Below are 24853 nucleotides of genomic sequence, written 5' to 3' on the forward strand. Positions count from 1 at the left end.
CGGTGGGCCCCGGTGCTCGTGGTCGGGGGGCCAGGGCACGGTGCAGGCACTGCCGGCGTGGGCTCTAGCTGATGATTTCGGAGAGCAGTGGCGTCATGGAGGACAGGTCCTGGATGTGGAGGATCTGACGCGTGTTCTCCACCTTCAGCGTCTGCAGCTCGGTCAGCAGCAGCAGCAGCTTTGCGTAGAGAAACCTCGAGGGGGTGACACAGACAGGACACTCGGCTCGGACCCCTGCGGCAGAGGGGACCGTGGCCGAGCCAGCCCCCCCCCGGGCGCGTACCTGCCCTCGGGCATGGGGTGCTGGTGGTCGATGTAGCTCTTGAGTGTCAGGGCCACCTTCTCCTGGAACTGGTCGATGACATTCCGCTGGGCGATGTCAGCGTGGTCTAGGGGCGCAGGGTGGGCTGTCAGCAGGGCCGAGGGAACCCCCCCCGCCACCACCGCAGTCCCTACCTGGCGAGAAGAGCAGCATGGCCTGGAGCAGGACGTACTCGGCCTCGTGCAGCTGCAGCTTCTTCAGGCTGATGTGGAATTTGAGCAGTGGCTCCAGGTAGATCTGCTGGAAGCCGGCTGGGAGGAGCGCAGCGGTGAGGGGCGAGCCGGGATGGGGGCATGGCTGTACCCCCCTCCCCGGTGCCGCCAGCCCCCCAACTCACCCAGGGCTCCGTCCTGGATGGTGTAGCAGTGCTGCCCGCACTCCCAGGCGTTGGTCTCCGGGTTGAAGACGGTGTTGAACTGGATCTGGCAGATATCCAGGGTGGCCCCTTTCAGCAGCGAGATCTGGTCGTCGATGGGCAAGCTCCTGCTGGGGCGGGGGGTGTGGGGAGGCGTCAGGCGGGGTGGTGGCGGGGGTCTCCCACCCCCTGGCCCCCTCCCCGGACCTGAAAGCTGGGATCTCCTTGGCGAAGTTGATGACCTGCTGGATCATGAAGGTGCTGAGGTCGGCGAAGTGGGGCAGCATGGAGAAGACATCGGGCAGCACGTCCTCGTCCGGGCAGTCCAGCTGCAGGGGTGCGGCGGGGGCGTCTGGCGCCGGTGGGCTCTGCGGCCGCGGGCTGGGGACGCACAGGCGCACGGCGGGCTGCGGCAGCGGGGGTGTCAGCGCTGTGCCGGGGCACCTGCGGGTACGGCCGGGTCCCTGGGGGCTCCCCGCTCACCCAGTAGTGCATGAACTGGGAGAAGCTGGAGTCGAAGGTGCGCTGGTGGGCCGCGATGAGGATGTCGATCAGCTCCTGCTGCTCCCGTGCCAGCCGCCGCTGCCCCCGCAGCGCCCGCCGCTGCCGCAGCGCTTCCTCCGACATGATCACTGCCACCGCCACCGTCACCCCCGGCCCAGGGACCGGCTTGCCGGTGGCACAGACCCCCCGGGTGCTTGGGGGACGCCAGCGCCCCGTCAGCCCCTCTCCCCACAGGGGTCCTCTGTCATCTCTGTGCCACTGTCCCTGTGTCCTCCCCTGCCATCCCACCCAGCCCGGTCCTCTCTGTCCGCGTCGTCCCCTTTCCCACATGTCGTCCCACCCGGGTCCTCCCTCTGCCCCCCAGGACCCGCTGTGTCCCCCCCATCCCCTCTTCCCCCGTGTCACTGCACTCACTGTCCTTCCGCATGCCCATGTCGAGGCACTTCTGGAGGCGGCAGGCCTGGCACTGCCGCCGCTTGGCCTTGGTGACGGGGCAGCTCCGGGCGAAGGGGCAGGTGAAGCGGACACCCTTGTTGATGGAGCGCCTAGGGGGGACACGGGCACAGGGACTGTCACTGTGTGTCCCTGGGGGGGGGGGGAAGAGGGACAGCGAGGGCTGGGGGACGGGGTGTCCCAGGGCAGGGGCCACCTCCAGGACCACATCACCACTGTGCCCCAGGTGGCCTGGGCATGGAGTGACAGTGGCCGTCCCGTCTTGTCCTGCCCAGTCCCTGTCCATGGGACCATCTTGTTCCATCCCACCTCGCTGTGTCTTGTCCAATCCTGCCCTGTCCCCTTGTCCCACCCCACCCTGTCCTGTCCCATTTCATCCCATCTTGACCCGTTCCATCACGTCCCATTTTAGTCTATCTTGTCCTGTCCCGTCCCACGTTGTCCTTTCCCACCCTGTCCTGCCCATCCCATCTTGTCCCCTTCCTCTGTCCCATCCCATCTCACCCCACCCCACCCCCTGGCACCCCCCCGTCCGGTGCCGTGGCAGCCCCCACCTGAAGAAGCCCTTGCAGCCCTCGCAGGTCATGACGTGGAAGTGGTACCCAGTGGCACGGTCCCCGCACACAGCACAGACCTTCTCCTCCCCGGGTTCCATGTCCTCCCCCCCGGCGCCCCGGGGGTCTGGCAGCGAGCAGGGGCTGCTCTCCGTGTCCGAGGGGCTCGACACGGACATGGCCGGGGACGCGGGTGACAGCGCCTGGGTGGGAGTGGCGGTGGTGAGGACAGAGCCTACAGGACAGGGTGAGCGTGTGTGGGTGCACGCACCGTAGCTCCCGCTTGAGCAGCTTCGCTCTGCAGGCACCACTGCCCCCGACCCCCAGCCACCACCCCGACACCAGCTCCTGCGCCCCGTCCAATACATGTCCCCTCAAACTGTCCCCCCCCGCACCCCACAGCACACCGTCCTTGTGCACCCACCTGTCACCCCAACCTCCCCCACACTGGCCACCACCGAACCATCCGTGTGTCACCCCTGAAGGCAACCGGTACCTGTACCTGGGGCCCGGTGCCCACTGGTGCGGCCGGCGCCACGCAGTGAGGGGCCACCCGGCCCCTGCTTGTCCCTGCCGTCTCCCAGCTGGAGCCCCGTGGAGTTTGAACCTTGAACTTGAGCAAGGCTGTGGCAGGCGGGGACAGGCAGTGCGGGAGGGACAGGCAGGGGACAGGCAGGGGACAGGCAGGGACAGGGAGGGACAGGCAGGGACAGGCAGGGGACAGGGAGGGACAGGCAGGGGACAGGCAGGGACAGGGAGGGACAGGCAGGGACAGGGAGGGACAGGCAGGGGACAGGCAGGGACAGGGAGGGACAGGGAGGGGACAGGCAGTGCGGGAGGGACAGGCAGGGACAGGCAGGGGACAGGCAGGGACAGGCAGGGGACAGGCAGTGCGGGAGGGACAGGCAGGGACAGGCAGGGACAGGCAGGGGACAGGCAGGGACAGGCAGGGGACAGGCAGGGGACAGGGAGGGACAGGGAGGGGACAGGCAGGGGTCAGGCAGGGGACAGGGAGGGACAGGCAGGGACAGGCAGGGACAGGCAGGGTCAGGCAGAGACAGGCAGGGTCAGGCAGGGGTTCACATGTGGGTGCTGGGAGGGGGGTTTGGGGCGGCGGTGCCCAGAGGGGACAGGGACCATGGTGGTGGCCGTTGTGTCACTGGTGACCTCGGAGGAAGGTGCCCATCATCACCCGCTGCGGGGGGTGCCAGCAGTGTCCCCTCCCGGTTCACACCCCGGTGTCACCCCCCCCCCCCCCAGTGTCACCCCCAACCTTCAGGGTGCCCCAAGGTGGCACCAGCCTGGGGGGGGACAACGGCCGGGCCCCCCCGCTTCCCTCCCGCTTCCCCCCCTCTTCCCCGCCCGGTTCCTCGCGGGGCGTCGAGGTTCTGCGGGGGGGTGGGAGTGTGACACGCGGGGGGGCGGGACCCCACACGGCCACGCCCCCGCGTCCCATTGGCTGTCCGCGGCCGCCACTCAGCCGCGCCCCTAGAAAAGCGGTGGCGGAGGGCGGGGGGGGCCGCACACCGGGAGCGGCGGCGGCACCGGAGCGGACATGAGCGGGGTGAGGAGCCGGAGCCGGAGCCGGAGCCGGAGCCGGAGCCGGAGCCGGAGCCGGAGCCGGAGCCGGAGCCGGAGCCGGAGCCGGAGCCGGAGCCGGAGCCGGAGCCGGAGCCGGAGCCGAGCAAGGAGTTTTCCCTTTTTCCTTTATTCTTAGCAATGGACCGGGAGAGGAACTGCCCTGGGAATAGCGGGGGGAGGGAGGGAAGCCGCACCCCGGAGGCGGGGGGGAGACCCCGGTGGCCGTGGGCTGTCCCCGGCTAAGCTGAGCCTGTTGCCCCCCCCCCCCCCCGGTGCGGGTTTTCTGTCGGGGGCCCCGTGTCACCCCCGGGCACCTCTTTCTCTCTGCAGCGCAGCCCTCCCGAGTCCCCCTCCGCGGCGGAGGCCCCCGGTGGGCAGGAGGAAGGTGAGGACCCCCGGCACCGGCAGGGTGCCCCGTCCCTGCTGTCCCCCCTGTCCCGTGCCCTCCCCGGACCCCCCCGGCTGCTCCTGTCCCCACACATTGCCGTCAGGATCTGAGTCCCCACCGCGGGAGGGGGGGGGCGACACCTGGATGGATTTGGGGATCTGCTCTGTCCCTTGGGGGGGTGGTGTGTCCCCCTGGGAGTACCCTGCTGCTGCTGGGGGGGGTGTCAGCGTGATTACTGGGTGTTGGGGTGAGGCTGTGTGTGTGTCCCCAGCCAAAGCCAGTGACCCCAAGAAGGTAGAGGAGGAGGAGATCGACATTGACCTGAGCGCGCCTGAGACGGAGAAAGCTGCACTCGCCATCCAGGGCAAATTCCGCCGCTTCCAGAAGCGGAAGAAGGAGTCGGGGCCCTGAGCAGCTCGGGGGTCCTGGGACCCCCTGCCCGGGGCGGGCACCCGCTTTCGCACATGGGCATGGTCCTATCCTGACCTCCACTATGCCAGGGCTGCCCTGTCCTCTGTGAGCAGGGCCGGGGGGGCTCAGCCCTTCCTTACCCCTCACCCACCCCTGAGCCAGGACCCTGGGTGAAGCTGGGGGGTCGATGTGCGGTGGAACACGTTTGAATACCGTGTCCCCCAGAGTGGAGGTGGCCCCTGTGAGGGGATGGCATGGAAATGCTCTTTTTCCTGGGGCAGCCTCCCTTTCCCTGGCCATGGCAATGATGCTGGCTGCTGGGGATGTGCCAGGGGGAGGGGGGGGTGTCCAGTGTCTCCTGAGCAAGGGAAGCCCCTGTCCCATCCCAGGAGCTGGGGCACTGTGAGGAAAACGGGTCTCACTGCAGGCTGCAGCCCACCACGGGAAACGGGGGCTCCCCCGGCACAGAGTGCTCCCCATCCTTGCACTGCCCCTTCCCAGCTCCTGTCATTGTCACCATCCCCTCCCCTGGGGGGGCTTTTAGCATGTGTAAAGAATAAACTATCCGGAAAAGGAGCCAGGCTGGTGTGTGGTCTGTGGGAGGGGGTATAGGGACTGTCCCCCACAGGGCAGAACCCCCAGGTCCCCCTTCTCAAGGGGAGTGGATGGAGCCCCCTGCTAAAAGCAGCCCTGGGGGCAAGGCTGTCCCTGCCTGGGGGGGTGTGGGCAGGGATGGCCCTAGGACAGGGGTGGAGGGTTCTCCCATTGGGATGGGGCCCCTTGGCTGGAGGTTTGGGAACAGCTTCATCGCCCCGGGATCTCCTGTCACCCTCCAATTTGTTTTGTTGGGTTTTTTTTTTGGTTTTTTTTTTGTTTTTCCCCATGAAAATCTGCTCAATTTATCATCTGCAGGGTCTCAGCCCCTGGTGCTGTGTCCTTATTTCCCGTCACTCTGCTCTACGCAGCAGTGATGAAAGACGCTGCTGCTTGCTCCTCTTCCTCAGGGGATGAAGGCCTTGCAGGGCCATGTCCCTCCAGGCATCAAACTTTTTCCGCTCAGGGCTGGTTTTGGCAGCAGTTCCCAGCCCTGGCTCCTGCCACGGCATCGCCGAGAGCAACCACTGGAGGTACCTGCTGGTGATGAGTGAAAGTGCTTTGGGGCGATTAAAATAAAGCCATTCGGGGGATTTGCAGCAGGATTTTTTGTGTGCTCGGATGTGAGACCAGTCCCTGCGGTGCCCGATGCTGCAGGGTGACAGGGGATTGCCGGGACCCAGTGAGGAGCTGCAGCTTGTTGGCAGAAATAGCTCCCTGGAAAGAAAAACAGCATCGGTGGCCAAGGGAAAGGCAGGGCCCAGGGGACACCCTGGGGTCGAGTTCAGCCCCTGCTCGCTCTGCAGACTTATTAGGGAAAAGACAATTATAGCCCCTGCAGCGGGGCCGGTGGGGGGGCACCACGGGGGCCCCTCCCTCCCTCCCTCCACTGGGCCAGTGTGGGAGCAAGTTCCCAGTCTGGTGTGGAGTGGGATGGGGCTGGGGGCTGGCACCAAGTCCTGGGGTGGGAGCGCAGGAGTCCATGGTGGGGGAGACCCTGCCCACCCCAGGGAGACCTTTACCAACCCCATGGCCATGCCCAGGGCTGTGCACCCAGGGCAGGACCTGAGATCTGGCCTCTGTGTTAATTGGCATGAGTTTTAATTAACAGCTAATGGGGATGAGGGGAAGGTGGCCCTAGGGTGGGGTGTAGCCATGATGGGTGGCCTTGGGGACAGCCTCCACTTGCTGAGGGGGGTCTCTGGGGTGTCACAAGGATGCCCTTGAGATGTCACCTCACCCCCGGGGAAACCGGGACAGAGGCAGTGATGCCCCTTTCCCTGTGGGAGCTGCTGGGCCTCCGTGCAATGAGTTCAGAAGTGCTCAGCCACCCTCTGCCCTCCCCCGCGACACTCCCCCTGTGACTGGGAACAATGAACCAGGGTGGACGCTGGGTTCCTGGAGATGTGAGTTTTATTAATGGCGCCGTGGGGATGGGGGGACACAGACTTTTTTTGTGTAGAAAAACACATTGGGGAGCGGCGCCTGGCTCTGGGGTGATGGGCACCAGGAGCTCCTCCAGCCCGGCCGCAGCCTCTCCTCCTCCATGAGGCTCCGGCCGACACAGGGGGGCTGGGGGTTACAGGGCGGGAAGGTTAATGGGGGACAGGAGTGGGATGGAGGGGACGGGCGGGGGCCACCCCGCAACGTCATTTGGGCTCGGTTGCGTGGAGAGACGAGAAAACGGCCAGAAAAGGAGCAACAATGGGGGCAGAGAAACCCTCCCGGAGACCGGTTTTGAAGGGGGGGTGACAGGAAGGGATGGGGGCAGCACGGTCCCGCAGGCACCCCACAGGTCCCTGGGGGGGGGGACTAAGGCAGCCCACAGGGGCCAGACCCAAAATTCAGTAGTTGCATTTTCAAACAGAAAAATTACATCAGTGCCCAGGGCTGGGCAGGGCAGCGGTTGCGCAGAGGAAGGTACCGACTGAGGGGCTTTGGGATGGGGTGGGGGGACACCAGGGCGTCCCCGAGGCCAGGGGACCCGGGGCGAGGACCACACCCCGCTCCTCGCCAGGTCCCGTGCCACGGGGTTGCCGCTTCTCAGAGCCGGGGGGGCCACGTCCGGGCCCCCCCCCCCTCCGCCAGCGGCTGGGCGTCAGGTCCCCGCGTTTGGCTTGATGATGTTCATCAGGGCGCTCTTGAGGCTGCCCTTGCTGGGGGAGCGGACGGCGGGCGGGAGGCGAGCAGCCTCGGCAGCATCCCCCCGCAGCTCCATCTCGATGGTCATGACGACTTTGGGGGGCCGGGGGGCCCCGGTGTCCGCCCCCACAGTACCTTCCCTGCCTGCTAACCGCTATTTCTTGTCCTTGCGGGAGTCTCCCAGGGCTCCCTTGGCTTTCTTCTCACTCACCGCCTTGGTGCCGCGGCTGTGGTCCAGCATGGCGTAGAGCACAGGCGCCTGCGGGCATAGGGCACTCTCATCACCGTGGTACCCCCCACTCTGGGGCTTTGCCCCGCAGCCTCTCTTCCCACCCTAAAAGGCAGCTGAGGGAATTGCCCCCCACCCCAGCCAAGCCATTTTGTCCCCCAACTCCTGCACACTCACCTGCCGGCCGCGCTTGGACACGTCCTTGGCCGATCGCTGCAGCTTCCCTTTCTCCATGGCACTGAAATTGGGGTTGGAAAGGCAAAAAGGCAACTCAGAAAGGCCAACCCCCCCCCCAGCCTGACTGGCAGCCCCATTTCGGGGTGGTTTTTGCCCAATGGGGCAGCGGGGCTCACCTCAGCCGTCGCTGCAGGGCTACCTGCCGCCGCAGCCAGCAGTAGCGGATGAGATAGACAAGGGCCACCACCACGGCCACCAGCAGCAGAGCCCCACCGATGACGGAGCCCAGCACGACACCGTAGCGGGTGGGCACTGTGGGGACACCAGCCCCCCGTCAGCCCCCTGGCTGGTGCGGGGGGAATGGCGGTGGGGAGGGGACCGGTAGTGCCGTACCTTTCTCCAAGACGTAGAGCGTGACCTGGGAGGACTTGCCCACGATGTCGGGAGGGTTCTTGACATCACAGGTGAAAGTGCCGTTGTCGGTGTAGTCCAGGTTGTGGATGACAATGGAGCCATCCTTGCGGCGGGGGTTGCCCACCCACTCCATCCTCTCCTTGAAGCTGCCCACGTCATCGATGTAGGGCTGGCCCTTGGCATAGTGGAATATCTAGCGATGGGGACAGACACACAGACATCGGGGTCACGGTGGCTCAGGGCACATCAGGGCCACCCCCAGCCCCAAAGCGGAGCAGGTGCTTACGGAGATGCTGTCACGGGAGCCCTCAGCTTGGAAGTGCCAGGTGATGGAGATGTCCTCGGAAATCCACTCGCTGGACCAGAAGCTGCAGGAGGGTGACGGGTGACGTGGGAGCCGACGGTGCCATACACCTCCCGCTGCGTGTACACGTGGATGGACGATGTGTTGGGGACGGCTCTGCCAGGGGGCACAAACCCGTCAGCCCACGGGGGACCCCGGCACAGGGACGGTGCCCATCACCGGGGCTGCTAGCCGGTCTGTGCCCCCGCGCTGGCCCCGTGCCCGGCCCCGTGCTGCCACGAAAAGGCTTTTGTTGGCCCTGGAGAAAACACAAGGGCTGCTGGGGGGACAGCGGCTCTTTGTGCCACTGCAGGTGCCTTTGTTGGGAGCCTCTGCCCTGGCGTCCCCATGGCCGGCTCGAAGGGGACTGTGTCCTGGTGCCAGCTGACACCCGGGGACACTGGCGGGGATGCGGCCAGCAGCTAGCACCCCTTGCTCATCCCCAGGGAGGTGGCCGGCGCACGGAATCTCCTTGCATCCCGGTGACGGGGTCAGGGGCACGGCAGCAGATACGGTCCCGAAGCATTGCCAGCACTGGTGATGGTCCCACAAGCAGATGCGTGGGCGGCTGCCAGCCCCATGGCCACCTCCCAGGGCTCCGGAGTCCCCACAGTATTCCCCAGCAGCTGGGATCAGGATTTCAGGACCAGCAGCCCTGGTTCCCTGTCCCTGTCCCCAGCTTACCCAGCACCAAGAGGAGCCCGCCCGGTGAGGAGGAGGAGGATGCTGCTGTGCCTGCTGCTGCCCCCGGCACCCTGCGACATGGTGGCTGCCCGTCACCGGTGGGCTCCGAGCCGCATGGAGGGCTGGCGGTGAGAGGGGCCCGGCGGCGTGCCGAAGGGTGCTGGCGGGACGGGGGCTGAGGTTTAAGAGCAAGCAGCGCCGAATGATGCCAGCGGTGCCCCGGCCTTGGGCCAATGGGCGCCAGGCAGCTGGGGTGGTGGGGGCTGGGGGGCTGGGCGCCCCGGGGCTGAAAGGGGGCATTTAGTTTGACGATGGGCGAGGAGGGGGAAGCATGTGGCAGGGGGGGGACCGGACACACAGCGCCCTTTGTACAGCCGCATTCCCGCCCGCAGCGGAGGCGGCTCGGCAGGAATGTGGCTGGAGCCGGAGGGCACCAGCACATGGCCGCGGTCCCTGGTGGGTCCCGGGGCCGGACCTGGCTGGCGGGGCCGGGGGTCTTGCGCTGTGACCGGGACACCCGCGTGTCTCTTGTCCCGTGGCCGCAGACCGGCGGCTGGCTTGCTGCGCTGTGGCCCCCACTCCTGCCCCGCGGTGCAGGGCTCCCAGAACGGCACTGCCCGCTCTGGCCAAGCACGCTCCCGGCAGCCTCTGCTCCAGCTCCATTTTGGGGTGAAAACACAGCTTTGAGGGTGGCAAGGGATAAGGGCACGTGCGTCCCCACGGGGTGCAAAGTGGGGACCGACCAAAGTGCCACCGCGCAGAGCCCAGGGCAAGAATTTGCACAGTGGCTTCCCAGCCGCTTTGCTGCCAGAGCAAGTGGTGTTTTGGGGTGGAAAGCCCCAAAGTGGGGTTTTCCTCTGGTTTTTGATCCAGAGTTCACAGCTGGGGAAGGTTGGGTGGGTGACAGGGGGGATAAAGGGCGGCTCTGGGGGTAAGGGGCAGCCCCGGCGCAACAGGGACCCCCAGAAGGGGGTAAGGGGCAGCTCCCGTGGGTTTACCAGGCAGCCGGGGGGAGAAACGGGCAGGTCTAGGGGGAATGGGTGGTCCCGGGGCTAACGGGGAACTGGGGGGGTTAAGGGGCAGCTCCGGTGGGTGCAACAGGCTGCCGGGGGGGAACGGGGGTAACGGAGTGGGGGTTAAAGGATGGCCCCGATGGCGCCGGGGGGAGTGGGGTGGTTACAGGCAGCTCTCGGGGTAACGGGAAGTCTAGTGGGGGGCGCTGAGGGGCAGCCCCGGTGGGTGCAACAGGCTGCCGGGGGGGTACCGGAGGGAGGGTTAAAGGGTGGTCCCGACGCGATCGCGCGGCCCCGCCGGTACCCGGCCGCCGACGGCAGCGGGGCCGGAAGTGCGTCACGGCCGCTTCCGGCGTGCGGGGCGCTCCAAGATGGCGGCGCTGGCGTTGAGGTGACTGCCGGGGGGCCGGGCCGGGCCGGGCCGGGGGCCGCGGGGGGGTGTGTGGGTAACGGCCCCGGGGCGGGAACAGGCCCCGCCTCCCCCCCGCCGCCGCCGCCCTCCCGCCGCCGCCCCCCGCCGCCGCCCCCCCCGCCTCCCCCCTGCCGCCCCCCGCCACCGCCCCGGTCCTCGCGGCCGTTTTCTGGGGACTCCCCGGGGCTCTGGGAGCGCCGTCGCCCCGGGACTCGTGCCGTGGGCGCGTGTTAGACGGTAACGGGGCCCCGCGGACTGCGGGGCTGCCTGTAGCGGTCTGTTGCGCTTTCCTGTGATTTATTGCGCCTTGCCGCTTCCTGCCGCCAGTCTGCCCCGGTCCCTTGCTCCTGCGGCTCTTGGTGGCCTTGACGGGGTGGACGGACAGACGGCCGGGGCTGGGGGGTGTCCCCGTTTGGCAGCCCGGTGGTCCCGCCGCGCCCGTGGGATTGCCGCAGGGCCGCGGGTTGGCTCAGCCCCCGCCTGAACGTTCTGTGCCTCCTCGAGGCCGTGGCCGTCCCCTCCAGCCCCTCCTTTCCGACGTTCTTCTCTTGGATATCAGTCCGGGGACAGTGTTTGGATTTCATTCTCTTAATTTATTCCCTGCGAGTCGGAGCCGTCATGCTTTTGTGGAAGGCTCTTTGTTGTGTGCGTGGGTTTGTTTAAAGGCGGGATCTGCTGGCAGCGGGAGAGGCGGGGAGCTCTGATACCTGCTGGGGTGGGCGCGCAGCAGCTGCTGCTGCTTGAAAAGCAAGAGAGAAATCGTTCGCTCTGGTTTGAAGCCTGCGCTTCATAACTTCATCTCGTGTCTGCTTCTGCTTGTCAGATGAAAAAGCATATATGATCACTTCTCATTTGCCTCCTCTGTGGAGAAATCCAACTAATTTTTAGACCTGTCTTGCAGGATAAAAGTTAACGGTGTCTGTCGACGTGACGCTCAGCTGATGCTGCTCCAGCGCTGTCCCCCCCGCATCTCCTGATTTTCTCCTCCTGAGCTAACGGGGCTGTGTGGTGGGGTGTGTGCAGCCTGTGCTGTTCCACCGCCGGGCATTGATAGATGTCTCGGTTGAGCTGCTGCTTTATACTTGTTCTTCTCCAGCCCCACACAAGCGGCTGTGCTCTGTAGAGTCCCCGATAATTAACGCTAACTGGGGGTTCCCTGAGCCTTTGCACCTTCCTCAGGAGTAGGGCAGAGTGGGAGTTGGCTGAGGTGCCGTAGGAAGCTCTCAGCGGAGGTCCAGAGGATCCTCTTTCAGGGTTAATTCTTTTTAAAAAAACATGTTTATCAGTGATCTGGAAGAAGGTGCAAGGGAGGGCTGGAGAAGATGCAACAACTTAGAGAATGATAAATAATGGCGGACAGGTCCTTAGTACAGAGTGACCTTGATAGCTTAGCTGGAGGGCTGTGTTTTGCAAGCAACAGTCATTGCACTGAAGCAAGATGTAATGCTTTGCATCTTAAAAAAAGATATTAAAATTGAGCCAAGAAGATGGGGAGTTTAGCTTTGAAAAAACGCAAATGCATTGTGGATTTATTCCTGGTTTTGAATATTGTGTGTGATTCGGAGCCAGCCCTCCCTCTTGCACTGCAGAAGAGGTGTTGAGTGGCTTCTGTACAGGGAGAGAAAGTAGGTTGGGCCTTTTATCTGGAAAAGAGGACTGAGGGGGAGTGTAAATCATTAATGGTCTGTGGGTAGAAATTTATTGTTCATCTCCTTTCCCCTGGCCCAGAACTGTGAGGCAGCAGGTGCTGCTAGTCCACAGGAGCTCAGGACAAGCAGGGAGCTGGTTCTCCATGTCTGGTTAAGCCTTGAGAATTCGTGCTGAAAGCTGGGAGGGTCGGGAGGTGGCAATGCGATTTCATGGCGGGAAAGGCCATTTGTTACAGACTGAAACCCTCTGGCTCGGGAAGTGTGTGAGCTGCACACGGTGGGGGTGCTTCCGCTGTGCTTCCTGAGACTTTTCTCCAGGGATCTGTTGTCAGCTGCTCTCAGATGTGATGGTGGGTTTGGTGGAGGTTTGGTTGGGCTCAGCCATTGCTGTGTCCTCGTGAAGCTCTCTGTTCATCTGTCAGGCTGCACTTTAGGGAGGGCGTTAATAAACTAGAGACAGTTCAAAGAAGGGTTTTTAGTTGGAAATATTGCATTGCAGCATGGGGTGGATTCTGCATTGCCAAAAAATTCATGCATCTAGCCAGGACACCTTTCTAAAAACCTGCTGTGTTTCAAGTCCAGCCCTTGAACACAAGGGAATATTTGAAAGGAAACATCCTAACCATCATTTACACAGGAACTCGGAGTGGTTATATAATTACTTTGTTTTGGATTTACACCTGGTGAAGAGCTGACCTCCAGATGTTTTTCCTACCATGTCCTTGGAACCGGCTGTAGGACAACTGAAGAGCAGCAGAGCTTCGTTTATCTACTGCTGCTAATGAAACAGCGGGGGATGCTGGTACAGATGCTTGTGCGTTTGAGAAGATTAATTAGTGTTTGTCGCTGTGCTGCAGAAGAGCACGCCAAACGTTTTTATACACCTTGTTCTCATCGCGTTGTCAGGAAAGGCAGCGCTGCCTGTTATGCTTTGTCCTGGAGAGGAGCAGGCGCTGCAGATTCCAGCCCACATCTGCAAACGCTCGAGCTGTGCTGGGCCGGGGGCCTGTTCCTCCCCGTTCCTGGAGAGATGCCCTTCAATGTCAGAGTCGCCGTTACTACAATCGCTCTGCAGAGAGTGGCTCCCACTCCTTCAGGCACCACAAAATCCCTTTTTACCTCCTGCTGTGAGCCTTGGCAGAGCTGAAACGCTGCATGCACTGGGCTGTGACAGTGATGTCCCATCTCGCCAGTGCCTGGAGCTTAACGAATGGCAGCGATGAAACGCTGGAATGAAAACAAGCGTTTGGAGGAAGGGGAGATGATGTCTTCATCTCGGACGCGTGGAGAGTGGTGGCCTGCACTGGCCCTTTCCACAGAGCTTCGCAGATATATACCTTTCTAGGGATGTGTGCCACCTGCCCTGATAATTGCTGTAGTGAGAGTGAAAAATGGACTGCCTCAGCGTAGCTGTGAGCTTAGAGTGTTGTTTATGTCTGTCTTACAAACAAGGTATTACAGCTGAGCAGTCTAATTACAGGGTGTCATAAAGAATGAACCCCTGGGCAGAGTCTAGAGACTCTAGTTAAGAGCTCAGTGGGGGAGAGAGATTTGTCGAGGAACAGCCCAGATACTCTCGTGTTACGGTTAATTTTAAGATACAAACCACCAAAGTTGTGAATCCCCTCCTCAGCCCCGTCTTGCTGGCATCTTGCAGCATTTATTTGGCACTCACAACACCTTTCTATCTTCTCTCTTGCAGATGTGTCAGTCGGCGGTGCCTGCTGGCTCGGCTTGGCCCCAACCTTTCTGTGCGACAGTGAGTCTGAGGTTTTACTGAGGGTAACGGGATTACGCTCTGCCCCAAGGGATCCTGGCTAAGGCTTTGGGCCATACACATGCTCCATCTGCTTAGTAATTCTGGTCAATCAACGAACGCCCTGTGTTGGACAGGCACTTACCACTTGGCCTATTTACGGAGCGGCTGGGGCTTGGGGACGGGGACGAGGGGAGAGCCTGGCTGGCTGCTGAGGCGGGCCTGGGTCTCTCGCAGGGATAGCTGGACCCCTGTCACCCCTTGGTGCCGCTCTGTGTGACGGCTTTGCCCCTGAGGAGGGCTGGGAGCTGCAGAAGCTCTCTTGTTCCCGTGCTTCGTACTGCCGGGCTTAGGGAGAAATCATTATTTTTTGCTAAATTGGGATGTAAGTGTAATTGCTGTGTAATCTCGGGAACGTTAAATTACAAGCTCTTTATTTGGTACAGTGTGCAATTACCGTGGCAGTAAAAAGCAGGTTGCATGTTATCAGGATTATATAATGTGTTATCTGATATCTTATACCCTGATTTGGGTGGTGCTGGGGGGGCTGGCTCAGCTCTGCTGGCTGAGCGGATTCCAGTGCAGCAGCTTTCCGTCCTGCATATTATTATTATTCACTGGGGAGTGCTGGCAGCGATCCTCTCCTCGCCCGGGGTTCATGAACAGCTGGAGCTGCTCTTTGTGCTGCTGTAGTCAAGGTCAGCTGGTAGCTCACATCCTGCGAGATGGAAAGCTGCTGCAGCAAAGCCCAACGGATCAGACGGGTAAAATGTTACCCTTCTCCCTGCACCTCCTGTCTCCTTCTTTTGTAGCATTGTCCCGATGGGAACGACGGCCAAGGAGGAGATGGCCCGCTTCTGGGAGAAGAACACCAAGTCCAATCGTCCCTTGTCCCCTCACGTTACCATTTACAAGTAAGAGCCTCCTGGCCTCCTCAGCTTTGTGCTGGGGCACATGTGGGCTTTGATGCGTGACAGCTCTGTCCCCGGAGACACCCTTGGGTGGGAGGCCTGTGGTGTTCCCACTGTCACTTCAGGCAGGGGATGGGAAGACCCTCTACATTGTGCTCTGAACCCTCTGAGCAGTGCAGGGGAATCACAGCCTCCCCCACAGAGTTGCTGACACTCACTGTTTTCACACGAGGTGTTGTGGAGGGGTACCGTCCCCCCAGCGCTGCGCCTCAGGGTGCCGGGGCAGCGCAGCATTTTGTTGAGAGGTGGGTGCCTCTGCGGAGGGTGGTTGCACAGAACGGCGCGTCCCACTGTGGGGTTGGCAGTCCTTGAGGGTGGAGGCAGGGGGCCAACGCAGGGCTCTCCTGTCCCCCCCTCAGAGAGGTGACTGCTTCTTTGAGGACACCGCCGTCACTTTTCCAGGTTCTCTCATTCACCTGTGAGCCTGGGTGACCAAACCCTGCCCCTTTGTTCCTAAACTGCAGGAGTCTTACTGTCTTCTGTTGCATCTCCCTTTAAGCTTTCTCAGCAGACGCCTTTCCCCTTCCCAAACCCGTGACAGTGGCATTTGCCATTCCCAAGCTGCCTCTGCAAATTCCCCCGTCTCTCCCCTTTTGCTCTGGCTGGATTCCTTGAATAACTCTGAGTGCAGAAATACCCGCCCAGCAACACGGAGCTGTCTAGGAACAGATGGGCTGTGCTTTGTCCCGCAGCCTCGAAGGCCTCCCTGGTGTTGTGCCCCCTGTTTTGCTGATGTTGTGCCCTGTTTTGCAGGTGGTCTCTGCCCATGGCGATGTCCATCACGCACCGGGGCACCGGCGTTGTGCTGAGCTTAGGTGCGTGCATCTCCCACTTGCTCATGGCGATGGAGGGTGGGGGCTACGGGAGGGAAGACCCCTCTGATTCAGAGATGTGACTCCAGGCAGATGTTTTCTCCCCTCTGTCCCCAGCTTCAGCAATGTGTTTTCTCCTGGGAAACGCATGCTTTGTCCTTTGCCTTTCTCTGTCCCCTGAATATCTCCCTAGCCCCATTTCTCTGTCCCCGGGTCCTCCTGTGCTGCAGGTGGCTCCAGCCCTGCAAAAGCAGCATTTCTCCCCCATAGGTACAAGCCTTCGAAGCATTTGCAGCTCTTGGCTTGGCCTGGCTGCTTTCTTCTGGGCCTCCCCCAACCTGGAAAAGGCTAATCAGCTGCTCTAGTTCTCAGCCCTTCTCTTCCATGGCTGTTTTTTTGGCTGGTTTATCCTTACAGGAAACACTGTGTGAGGGAAAGACTGACAGGCAGAGCTCAGAGGATTTTCCTTAGCACAGGTGGAGTTTTGCAGCTTCTTGGAAGTGGCTGCTGCTTTCCTAGAGATCTCAGTAGGGGGGAAGGTGGCATCAGCATTAAAACCAGTAGACTCCCTCCAGCAATTTGACTTGCATAGTTTGCCTAAGTGTTAGGTCATCTAACTGTGAAAGGCTGTTTAATTTCCCTTAATGCTCTCACTGCAGCTGGAAGGTGCTTCGCCGGTAGCTCCCTGTTGATTCATGGGGAGCTGAGTTGGTGTTGGGACTCAGAAAAGATGTGCAGGACAGAGCACTTGTGTTCTTCACTCAGCAGAGTGAGAGGGAGCAGTGAGGGCTGCAGCCTGCCCTTCCCAGCCTGGCCTCCCAGTTGCCTTTCTGCTCCGACCCATTAGCCTCTACTGGAGGGGAAATTGTCCCCTGCCTAGGCCTGTTGAGCACGAAGGAGCATGGCTTCTGCCGACCAGAGCGCAGCAGCCAGGAGAAGGAGGGGGAAGTGTTCAACTCCTCTCTGTCAAGGCCTGTAATTACAGGAGCCTCTGACTTCCTGTGCTTCTTGCAGGGCAAACACAAAGGCCATTGAGGAGACAAGTGGCTGAGCGAGGAAGCAGCTGGTTGACGCTCGCTGCCAGTGCCGGCCTCAGCCGAGGCGCTCGAGCTAGCGTGCCGCAGTGTAATCAGGCACTATTGAGCAGGGGGTGAATCGTGCCTTGGCTGGCTGCGATCATTCCCATTCTTTTGGCAGCACCATCTGGATGAACCCTCTTGGCCTAAAAATGAGGAGGAGAGGCTGCCGCGGCTCCTGCAGCTAGTGCAGCCACGCGCATCGGGCTGCCACTTCGGCTGCCGGTTCCTTTGCTGGTTGCTGTTGAGGCAGCCTCGCTGGATCGCTGCTGCATCGGTGGGGTTTCTGTCCCAAGATGTGGACCGGGGGACTTTGCTGAAGAGCTGCCACCTTACGTTTCCAAATTTCATTGTTCCTTTAACCTTGAATTTGGGCTGTTTTGGCTGCAATTGCATGAGCTCACCAGTGTGGTCTCTGGGTGTTGTATGAGTAATGCAGCCCCCAGTGCAGGACCCAGATTCAGGGCATTGCTGCCGCAGTTTGAGTCCTCAGCACCCCAGGGCACACTGTCACAGTGCAGATGGTGCTGCCACCACGCAGGCAGAGCCCTTCTCCCTCCTTCCTCTGCAGGCCACCATGAGCTGATGGTGGTTCAGGCTGTGTCACCAAACCAGAGACACGGAGGTGGCTTGGGGCCCTTTGCGGGCAGCAAGGGGTTGGAAAGGCTTCTGCTGGCTTGACCTGTGGGCTTTGTCTTTCTCAGGAGTCTCCCTCTTCGGTCTGGCTGCCTTGCTGCTCCCAGAGCAGTTTCCACACTACCTGGCCATGGTGAAGTCGCTCAGCCTGGGGCCCGCTCTCATCTACTCTGCTAAATTCGCTCTGGCTTTCCCCTTCTCCTACCACACCTGGAATGGAGTCCGACACCTTGTGAGTAGCCTCCACGAGGTGCCGGGGGTGCGAGGGAAGGGAAGCATCTGCTGGCTGCAGGGGTGCTGGGTGCAGCATCTGAGAAGGTGCCCTTGGAAATGGGAATTAGTCACCTCAAGTGCTTCAGAACTTCAGTGCTATTTTTGGGCGTGTATAAGTTGCAAAGAGTATTGCTATTCTAGTGCTTCACTGGGCAGTGCAGCTGGCTGAAAAATCCCCCCGCAGATACCTCCTCGGCTGCGGGAGATGGGTGAGGGGTGGCAGGAACAGCATTACAGCTGTGGGACGTGTCTGCAAGGCTGCGGGCTTGAAACCTGTGGTGGTGCCACCCGCTGCTCGTTATCATCTCACCCTCATCATGCAGCCATTGTGCTGTGATCTTCTGAGTGCTTTATATTATTTAATGAGCCCAGAAGATGTGTGGCAGAGGATTGGAGACAGTGCTGCCTGTGCAGAAAGTAATCTGTGATGTTTGCCCTGGGCTGAAGTGAGGAACAAGCAGCTCCATTCAGCCAAGCTTCCTGTGTTTGATGAAGGAGGGGGAGCCAGAGCGCTGAGTTTCTTGCTGGGAACAGTACAAGATGTGCTGCTTTTTGTAGTTGATTTTGTGTTTTCTGTAGCTCCAGATAGGTTAGGTTTTTATGGGAGCAAATTTGCAAAGGCAGCTGGCCCGGAGCATGACATAATCCTTCTGCTGTGGGCAGAGGGAATGTCACGTGTGGCGCCGCGCTGCAGACGTGGACTCACGCTGCAGGCGCTGATGGCTCCCAGTGTTTCCAGTGTGGAAACACAGAACTTGAGCACTGTTGAATGTTGTATCCTGTACCCAAGAGCAGCCGTTACGAGGTGTCAGAGTGCCGGGAGGTGCCTGGCTGAGCTGTTGGGGTGAACAACAGCCGTGTGCTGCGAGAGGAGCCCGTTGAGGCAGGCAGTGGCTGGACAGCAGTGCTGCCAGTGCTCGTTACCTGCTTTTCAAGCACTCGGCGTTGGACGAGGTCTCGGAGCACAGGGCTGGCAGCCGGCTGAGCCTTGCTCGCTTGTGGAGATGCTGCTGGGCGAATGGAGCAGTCATAACTGGCTGCTAGTTCAGAGTGTCTTGAGTTGAATGTGTGCTGAAGTCTCTGACTGCATGTATATATTAGGATGCCAATTAAATTGTCTGAGAAGGAAACCAGTGGTGTTGGCCCCTGGCTGCGCTCAGCAGCCTAGACCATCGATGGCAGAAGGGGAGCCAACGTGGAGCAGGTTCAGTTTAGTGCCTCTGCCCCGGGTGCTTCTCTGCTTTGAGTCCTGGGGGCTTACTGTGAGGGGGCATGTGCTCCGCAGGCCGCCCTCAGCCACCCTGCTTTCGCTTGGCTGAAGTCAGGGGAGAGGTGCAAACCCCCCTGCAATACCTGGAAACTGAGGACACCCAGCTGCAGGGTGCCGTTCCAGCATCCCTCCCCGCCCCCCGGGCTCAGCCGGGCCTCCACAGCTCGCACCGTACCCAGGGGTGTACGCAGAGGTGTGGGGGCTGAGGCTCATCCCCAGCTGCTAGGCTCTGCCCGCGGGGACGTCAGCACTGCCTCAGATCTGCTGCTTGCGCCGTGCTTTATAACCTATTTCTGTCAGCAGGAGAGAAGCGGAGAGCAGCTGCTGCTTTTGAAGTGAACCTGCCGTGCTGAGGCTGCTGGGGATTAGGGAGAGCTCGTGGGCAGCTTTGCCGATAGATGCAGGGGCTTGGTGGGGGATAAGCTTCCTCTGGCACGACACACACCTGCCTGCACCCAGGGAGACCCCTGCCCACTGCCCTGCCCCGCTGGATGCCTGTAGCCCTCCATCCAGTCTGCACCCATTGGTCTAAAGGCTGTTTTTGGGGGTGGTCTTGCTAGATTTTATCAGAAAGATGGTTACTTTCTGCCTGCATCTGGCACATCCCCCATCAGGAACCCTCCCAGCCCTGTTGAATTAACCCTGCTGTGTCTTTTCTCTCCTGCAGGCGTGGGACATGGGGAAGGGGTTCAAGATCCCCCAGGTCAACCAGTCTGGGGTGCTAGTCCTGGTCTTGACCCTGCTCTCCTCTGCGGGCCTCGCGGCGATGTGAAGGTACCTCCCGGTTCACGGCCTCCCTTTTTTTGGAAGATTTGCTCCGTCCTGGCCCACCGCAAGATGTGTGTGAAAGGGAGGTGGGAGGACAGGCTCCCAAGTAACTACAAATCTTTGGGGAAGGTGGCGATTCCCCTCCTCGCAAATCTCCTGTATGATCAGAGTTGCTTTTCATTAGCCCAGGTGATGAGCTGACCGCCTCTCAGCAGTGCAGGGACAGGCTGGGCTGTCTCCTGCTATGCCACGTGCCCGAGCAGCCACAGAAAGCTGGGCACAAATTAACAGCTGATCCTGGCATATTCAGTTGCTCACAGAAAGCTGCCTAGCTTCTTCCAGGCAAACTCCAGGGCGTTTCTTTTCTCTGCTCTGTCCCCAAGCTTGAGACAATGCTGAATCTGTGTCCCTGCAGGTCCGAGTGGGCTTGGGGACGGCTGCTTGTGCATGTGTAGGCCTGGTGCAGGACAAGCATCTCCATTGAGGCAGCCTGTGCCAGGGCAGGGCGAGCAGGCGGAGTTGCCAGTGCCAGCACCCGTGAGGGGAATGGGTGATCGGTGCCGTCCAGGTGCTGCACCAGCCACAGAACCCTGTGCTTTCTGAGCCTGGCAGCGTGAGCTGGCTGGAATAGGGTGCTCGGGGTCAATCCCCACTCCTTATCCTTGAAAATGTCAGCTTTGGGCCCTGGAGCCCCTGCCAGTGAAAAACGTCTGATTTTCCTGTTAGGAAGTTACTCTGTCTCTGGCACACAGGGAGGGACCTGATTTTCCAATCGTGTGTTGCCACCACCTTTCATTTCAGCACTTGTCCACCTTAGCAGTAAAGCAGCCTTGATCCTTCACACTGTGTTTCTTGTCTGTGCACAACACTTCACTGAGGTGAAGTCAGCTAAGAAGGGGTGTTTTGCTCTGAGATTCAGGGAGTTGCCGCTTCCTGAAGGAGCCGGTCGATGGAAAAAGTGCAGCGTTTAGAGGCAGGTGTAGTGCCTGACCTTTGGAGGTGGTGGGTGTGGGGTGGGGTTGTCTGTGAAATGCTGCCAGCCCAGCAGAAAGGAATTTCCTACCTGGACTGAGGTGGTTTGTACTGGTACAAACATCTGTATGAGGCCCAGGAGCTTTTTTTCTCAAATTAGCCATTTTTTAAGGTCTGCCACTGGGAGCAAAGCTTTGTAGAGAGCACGCTCCCCATCAGGAGCTTTGTCCTGCTTTTCTATCCCAGAGAGGGTCTCGGCTCTGTTTCAGAAAGGATCCTCCTTCCCATTCACATCACCGGCCAGCAAAATACTGGCTTTATGGGGAACATCTGCTCTCCTCATTGGGCTTTTGATGGAGACCTGAAGAAGTGGCAGGAGGGGAGCTGTCCCAATAACACGCTCCGTGATCCCTCGCACGAGCCAGCCTTGCTTCCACGTGACTGTTTTTACTTCTGCTGATCTGAGCCCCATCCCTGCTGCTTGCTCAGCTCCTCTGGTTGCCCGCTGGACCTAACAAATCTGCTACTCCTTTAATTAGCAGAGTCTCGGCTCTGAGGGGACGCAGAGCCTTGGAGATGAGAAATCATGAAGGAGGGAAAACTCTGCTGTCAAGTGTGGCAGAGAGAGAAGACACTGCTGAATCCTATTTAGTGTAGCTGCATGCCCCAGCAGGAGAGAGCTCCTGCGTGAAAAATGAATGTATTTTAGCTTTGAACCAATTACTTCCTGCAGTTGCTGAAATGGCTTTTATTTGGAATCCACTTCTGCTCGCTAATGAGCTATTCTGTGGTGTGTGCCAGCTGCTAACAAAGTTAGACTTTGCTGTGTCTCTCAGCTGCTCTTCACAGACTATTTCCCTTTCGTGAGCAGTGGCAGGGGGCTGGCAGCAGTGCCCCATGGCTGGGCCAGGTGGGAAACAAAGCTGGACCTGCTTTGCACCCCCACCCTCCCAGAGCCCAGTTGAGAAATGGGTGAAAGCAGCCTGCAGTGGTGGGGTTTCTGCTGCTCGGCATGGGGGGAGGCTGGGTGAGCCCTGAGCGGCTCCAGGCCTGCTCCTGGTTCCACATTTCCAGCACAAGGCACTATTAAACGGGACGAGCCGAGATACAGCCCAAGAGAGGGCACCATGTCTGACACCAAAGCACCGCACACACTCATGCAGCCCAGGCCCACCTGGGGCTCTGCCCTGAGATGCCAAAACCAAACAGGATTTTTTTTTTTTTTTTTATAAACCCTGTATTTTTCCAGTTGCCATGAGAACCCCAGTGCAGGCCATGTAGTGCTGCCCCAGTGTTGGCCTTGCTCAGGCTTTAACACATTCCCACTTCCTCCCCCTTGGGGGTAGGAAGGTGTTTTCTGTTTGTCTGCTTGTCGGAAGGGGTGGATGGTTTGGGGGAGATGCCGGAAGGGGAATGGAGGAGAGCAAAGCCAGCTCAGAGCCTGGTGCGAGACAGCTGCCTGCCTCTCATGCCTGCGGCGCTTCCTCGGGGACTGGCCTCTCCCTGTCCTGCACGAGGTGATGCCCTGAGCCTGGGGGATGTACCCTCCCCAGGCTCAGCCTCTGCAGGCCCCCCCCAGCTGGGAGCAGAGACCTGCAGCGGGGTGGCTAGCCGAGGGCTGGCCTCCCTCAGAGCAGGGTGGCTCAAGGCTGGGATTTTGGGCTGGCCGTCGTCCCTGCATTGGAAGTCTGTCCCAGCAGGCTGGTGGGAGCGTGGGGCTTGTCTGTCACGCTGGGCCTGCCAGGAGCAAGGATGGGATGAAGCTGGGAGCTCTGGGGATGTGTCTGCCTTCAGCCAGACCTCTGTGCAGCCAGGCTCCCGGGTGGCTCCTGCTCTGGGGCTGGGCGGCTCCTCCAGCGGTGCCCCAGAGGGCTGGATGCCCTCGCTGGGTGCCTGACTGCTCCTCCAGGAAGGCTCCTTGGAGGTTTGTGTGTCCAACCGAGGCTCCTGGGGCTGCGTGAGGAAGATGTGCACTATGCTCACAGTGCAAAGATGGGAACAGGAGGGCAGCAGGGGGCAAATGGACTGGATAGAAATGCTGGGGCAGGTGGGTCTGGGTCAGTCCTGGCTGCTGCCGAGGGGTTTGCTGTAGGGCCGGGCTCTGTACTGGGCTCACCACAGTACCTGGGGCAGGTGCTGGTCTGCCCAGGGATGAGGCACCGTTGCTGTGGTCCCCAGGGAAAATCAGGGAATGGAAATGGTGTCCTGGGGGCTCCAAGAACCCCTCCACATCAGGAAAGCCCCTATTCTTGGATGCTTTTCTCTGGGAGAAGTGGCTTGCGAGCTCCTCCTGCCGGCACTGCAGCCAGGGCACCCTGCCAGCACCAGGGAGACCAGCCTGGATTTGGGGTGAAGTGGAGGGAGCCCCACCCCTAGAGCAAGGGGAGGTGCTGGCCCAAGCGCTGGGAGCTGCCTCGCTGTACGAAACACCCCTGAAACCTGCTTGTGGGCCGTCCCCAGCCCTGGAAGCCCTCTCCTGCAGAATGGGGACCACCATGATTCGTGCCAGCTCATGAAGCTGCCCCCTCTGGGAGATGGAGCCTGTCAGCAGCCCACACTGGAGCCCCCACGGGCGCTGTCCCCGGACCCCCAGACAGGGTCACCTACCCTCCCGGTGACTGCCGTCCGGAGGCCATTGCAGGCGCCCGTCAGGGTGGTGGGTTGGTGGACCCAGTCAAGGAGCCGTGCGGCAGCGGCGGCCGAGCGGGAGGTCAGGTCCAGCCTGGCTGGGGGAATCCTCGGCGGCATCTCCCAGGTCCCCACAAACGTGCCCCACGGGGAGGCCTGGGAGGAAGAGGGGGAGCAGAGCGGGGCCTGGCAAGGATTTTGGGGCACCAGGGACCCCCGGTGCAGGTGAGGGGCAACAGCTGCCCCCTCCACCCCCTCCTGTGGGTCAGGCTCACCTGGGAGCAGGGAACGGTGGGGAGCAGGTGCCCCCGGTCATCAGTGACGATCGTCGTGCAGCCCTTCCGCAGCGAGGGGTGCTGGGGGAGCGGGCATTGGGGGTGTGGGTGGGGGTCCCTGGGGTACAGGCCGGGGCTGGGAGGCCTAAGCGGGGGTCAGAGACTGGGGGGGAGGGTCCCGGTCTGGGCCAGAGTTGAGGGGAGTCCCTAGGGTCCGGGATGGGACAGAAGGGGTGTCCCAGGCTGGATCTGGAGGGCTCCCAGGGGTCTGGACCAATGCCGAGGGTGGGCCCTGGGGCTCCAGTCTTGGGCTGGGGGGCGCCTTGGGGGATTCCAGGGGTCTAGGCTGGGACTGAAGGAGGTTGTGGGCGTTCCTGGGGGTCCCGGCTGGGGTTGAGGAAGGTCCCAAGGAGGGTCCGGTGCAGAGCTGAGGGGATTCGAGGGGTCTCAATGGCCCAGGCTGGGGCGGGGGGGGGTCTCGGGGAGGTCTAGGCTAGAGCTGAGGGGGGTCCCGGGGGGTTCTGGGGGTCCCGGGAGGGGTCTGGCCCTGAGCTGAGGGGATCCCGAGGGTCCGGGCCGGGGCTGGGAGGGGTCCGGTCGGGGGGTACCTGCCGGCCGGGCCGGGCCACGCTCCAGTTCTGCAGGCGGTGGGAGCTGAAGGCGTCCTCGTACTGCGGGGAGAGCGGGGCCGGTGGGACCGGGGCCGGGGCCGGGGCCGGGGCCCGGGGTCCGGCCGCTCCCCCGCTCCACCTGCCCCGCGCCGTAGCGAGCCGCCATCGCGCCCCGCGCGCCGTCTCCCGGCAACCGCCCCACGTCAGCTCGCGCCGCGCGCGCCCCCTGGCGGCCGCGACGGGCCCTACGCTCAGGGGGGCGTGGCCAGGACGCGGGGTGGGCGTGGTCGCACGGGGGCCGGCGAGCCCGGTGTCCGAGACGGGAGCGGTGGCGGCGAGGGGGCGGGGCCGGGGGCGGGGCCGGGGCCGGGGCCGGGGTGAGGGGGCGGGGCCGGTGTCTGCGGGGGGTCGCGTTAAGGCTGAGCCCGTGGGCCCGGGGCAGCCCCCGGCCGTGGGACCCCCTGCCCATCCCCGGGGCCGCCGTGGGCTAGGGTCAGGGTTAGCAGTTGGGACTGGATTAGCGCCTGGGTTGGGGTGAACGTGAGGGCGAGGACTGACGTGTGGGTTAGGGTGGGTGCTG

At 61.7% G+C, this 24853-nt stretch overlaps 4 protein-coding genes across 7 annotated transcripts; 1 reads left to right on the top strand and 3 right to left on the bottom strand.

Annotated features, from left to right (window-relative positions):
- Window positions 1-46: 46 nt before the first annotated feature.
- On the bottom strand, window positions 47-2292 carry LOC122152503 (nuclear receptor subfamily 1 group I member 3-like). Of its 2 annotated transcripts, none has more exons than XM_042784815.1 (8): window positions 2189-2292; window positions 1596-1726; window positions 1161-1309; window positions 885-1084; window positions 660-805; window positions 457-573; window positions 284-389; window positions 47-194 (listed from the first exon to the last, which is right to left on the bottom strand). In XM_042784815.1, the coding sequence occupies exons 1-8, from the start codon at window positions 2287-2289 to the stop codon at window positions 65-67; spliced, it is 1080 nt and encodes a 359-aa protein (XP_042640749.1). In that variant the 5' UTR covers window positions 2290-2292; the 3' UTR covers window positions 47-64. The 2 variants fall into 2 exon arrangements, with proteins under 2 accessions (XP_042640749.1, XP_042640748.1); XM_042784814.1 differs by having other exon boundaries at window positions 885-1043; window positions 1126-1309; window positions 2189-2289.
- A 4265-nt stretch (window positions 2293-6557) lies between these two features.
- On the bottom strand, window positions 6558-9231 carry LOC122152535 (myelin protein P0-like). Its single transcript, XM_042784922.1, is given in 7 exon segments — window positions 6558-7563; window positions 7711-7771; window positions 7887-8022; window positions 8104-8317; window positions 8411-8500; window positions 8503-8584; window positions 9152-9231. Coding segments are annotated over 7 exon segments (966 nt in total). The 3' UTR covers window positions 6558-7260.
- Window positions 9232-10446: 1215 nt separating this feature from the next.
- Window positions 10447-20628, top strand: LOC104368347 (succinate dehydrogenase cytochrome b560 subunit, mitochondrial). 3 transcript variants are annotated; one of them, XM_033005840.2, is made up of 6 exons: window positions 10447-10555; window positions 13928-13984; window positions 14794-14895; window positions 15706-15767; window positions 17545-17708; window positions 19687-20628. In XM_033005840.2, the coding sequence occupies exons 1-6, from the start codon at window positions 10536-10538 to the stop codon at window positions 19789-19791; spliced, it is 510 nt and encodes a 169-aa protein (XP_032861731.1). In that variant the 5' UTR covers window positions 10447-10535; the 3' UTR covers window positions 19792-20628. The 3 variants fall into 3 exon arrangements, with proteins under 3 accessions (XP_032861731.1, XP_042640764.1, XP_032861732.1); XM_042784830.1 differs by lacking the exon at window positions 10447-10555 and adding an exon at window positions 10790-10813; XM_033005841.2 differs by lacking the exon at window positions 10447-10555 and adding an exon at window positions 10818-10851.
- A 117-nt stretch (window positions 20629-20745) lies between these two features.
- Window positions 20746-24497, bottom strand: LOC122152506 (protein Flattop-like). The gene is made up of 5 exons (XM_042784821.1): window positions 24413-24497; window positions 24271-24333; window positions 23663-23743; window positions 23367-23543; window positions 20746-22712 (listed from the first exon to the last, which is right to left on the bottom strand). Exons 1-5 carry the CDS (start codon window positions 24437-24439, stop codon window positions 22194-22196), a joined length of 867 nt encoding a protein of 288 aa, XP_042640755.1. The 5' UTR covers window positions 24440-24497; the 3' UTR covers window positions 20746-22193.
- Window positions 24498-24853: the final 356 nt, after the last annotated feature.

Source organism: Tyto alba, unplaced genomic scaffold (genome assembly GCF_018691265.1).
Source record: "Tyto alba isolate M040663 unplaced genomic scaffold, T.alba_DEE_v4.0 Super-Scaffold_8, whole genome shotgun sequence".
In the NCBI taxonomy this organism is placed as follows: domain Eukaryota; kingdom Metazoa; phylum Chordata; class Aves; order Strigiformes; family Tytonidae; genus Tyto; species Tyto alba.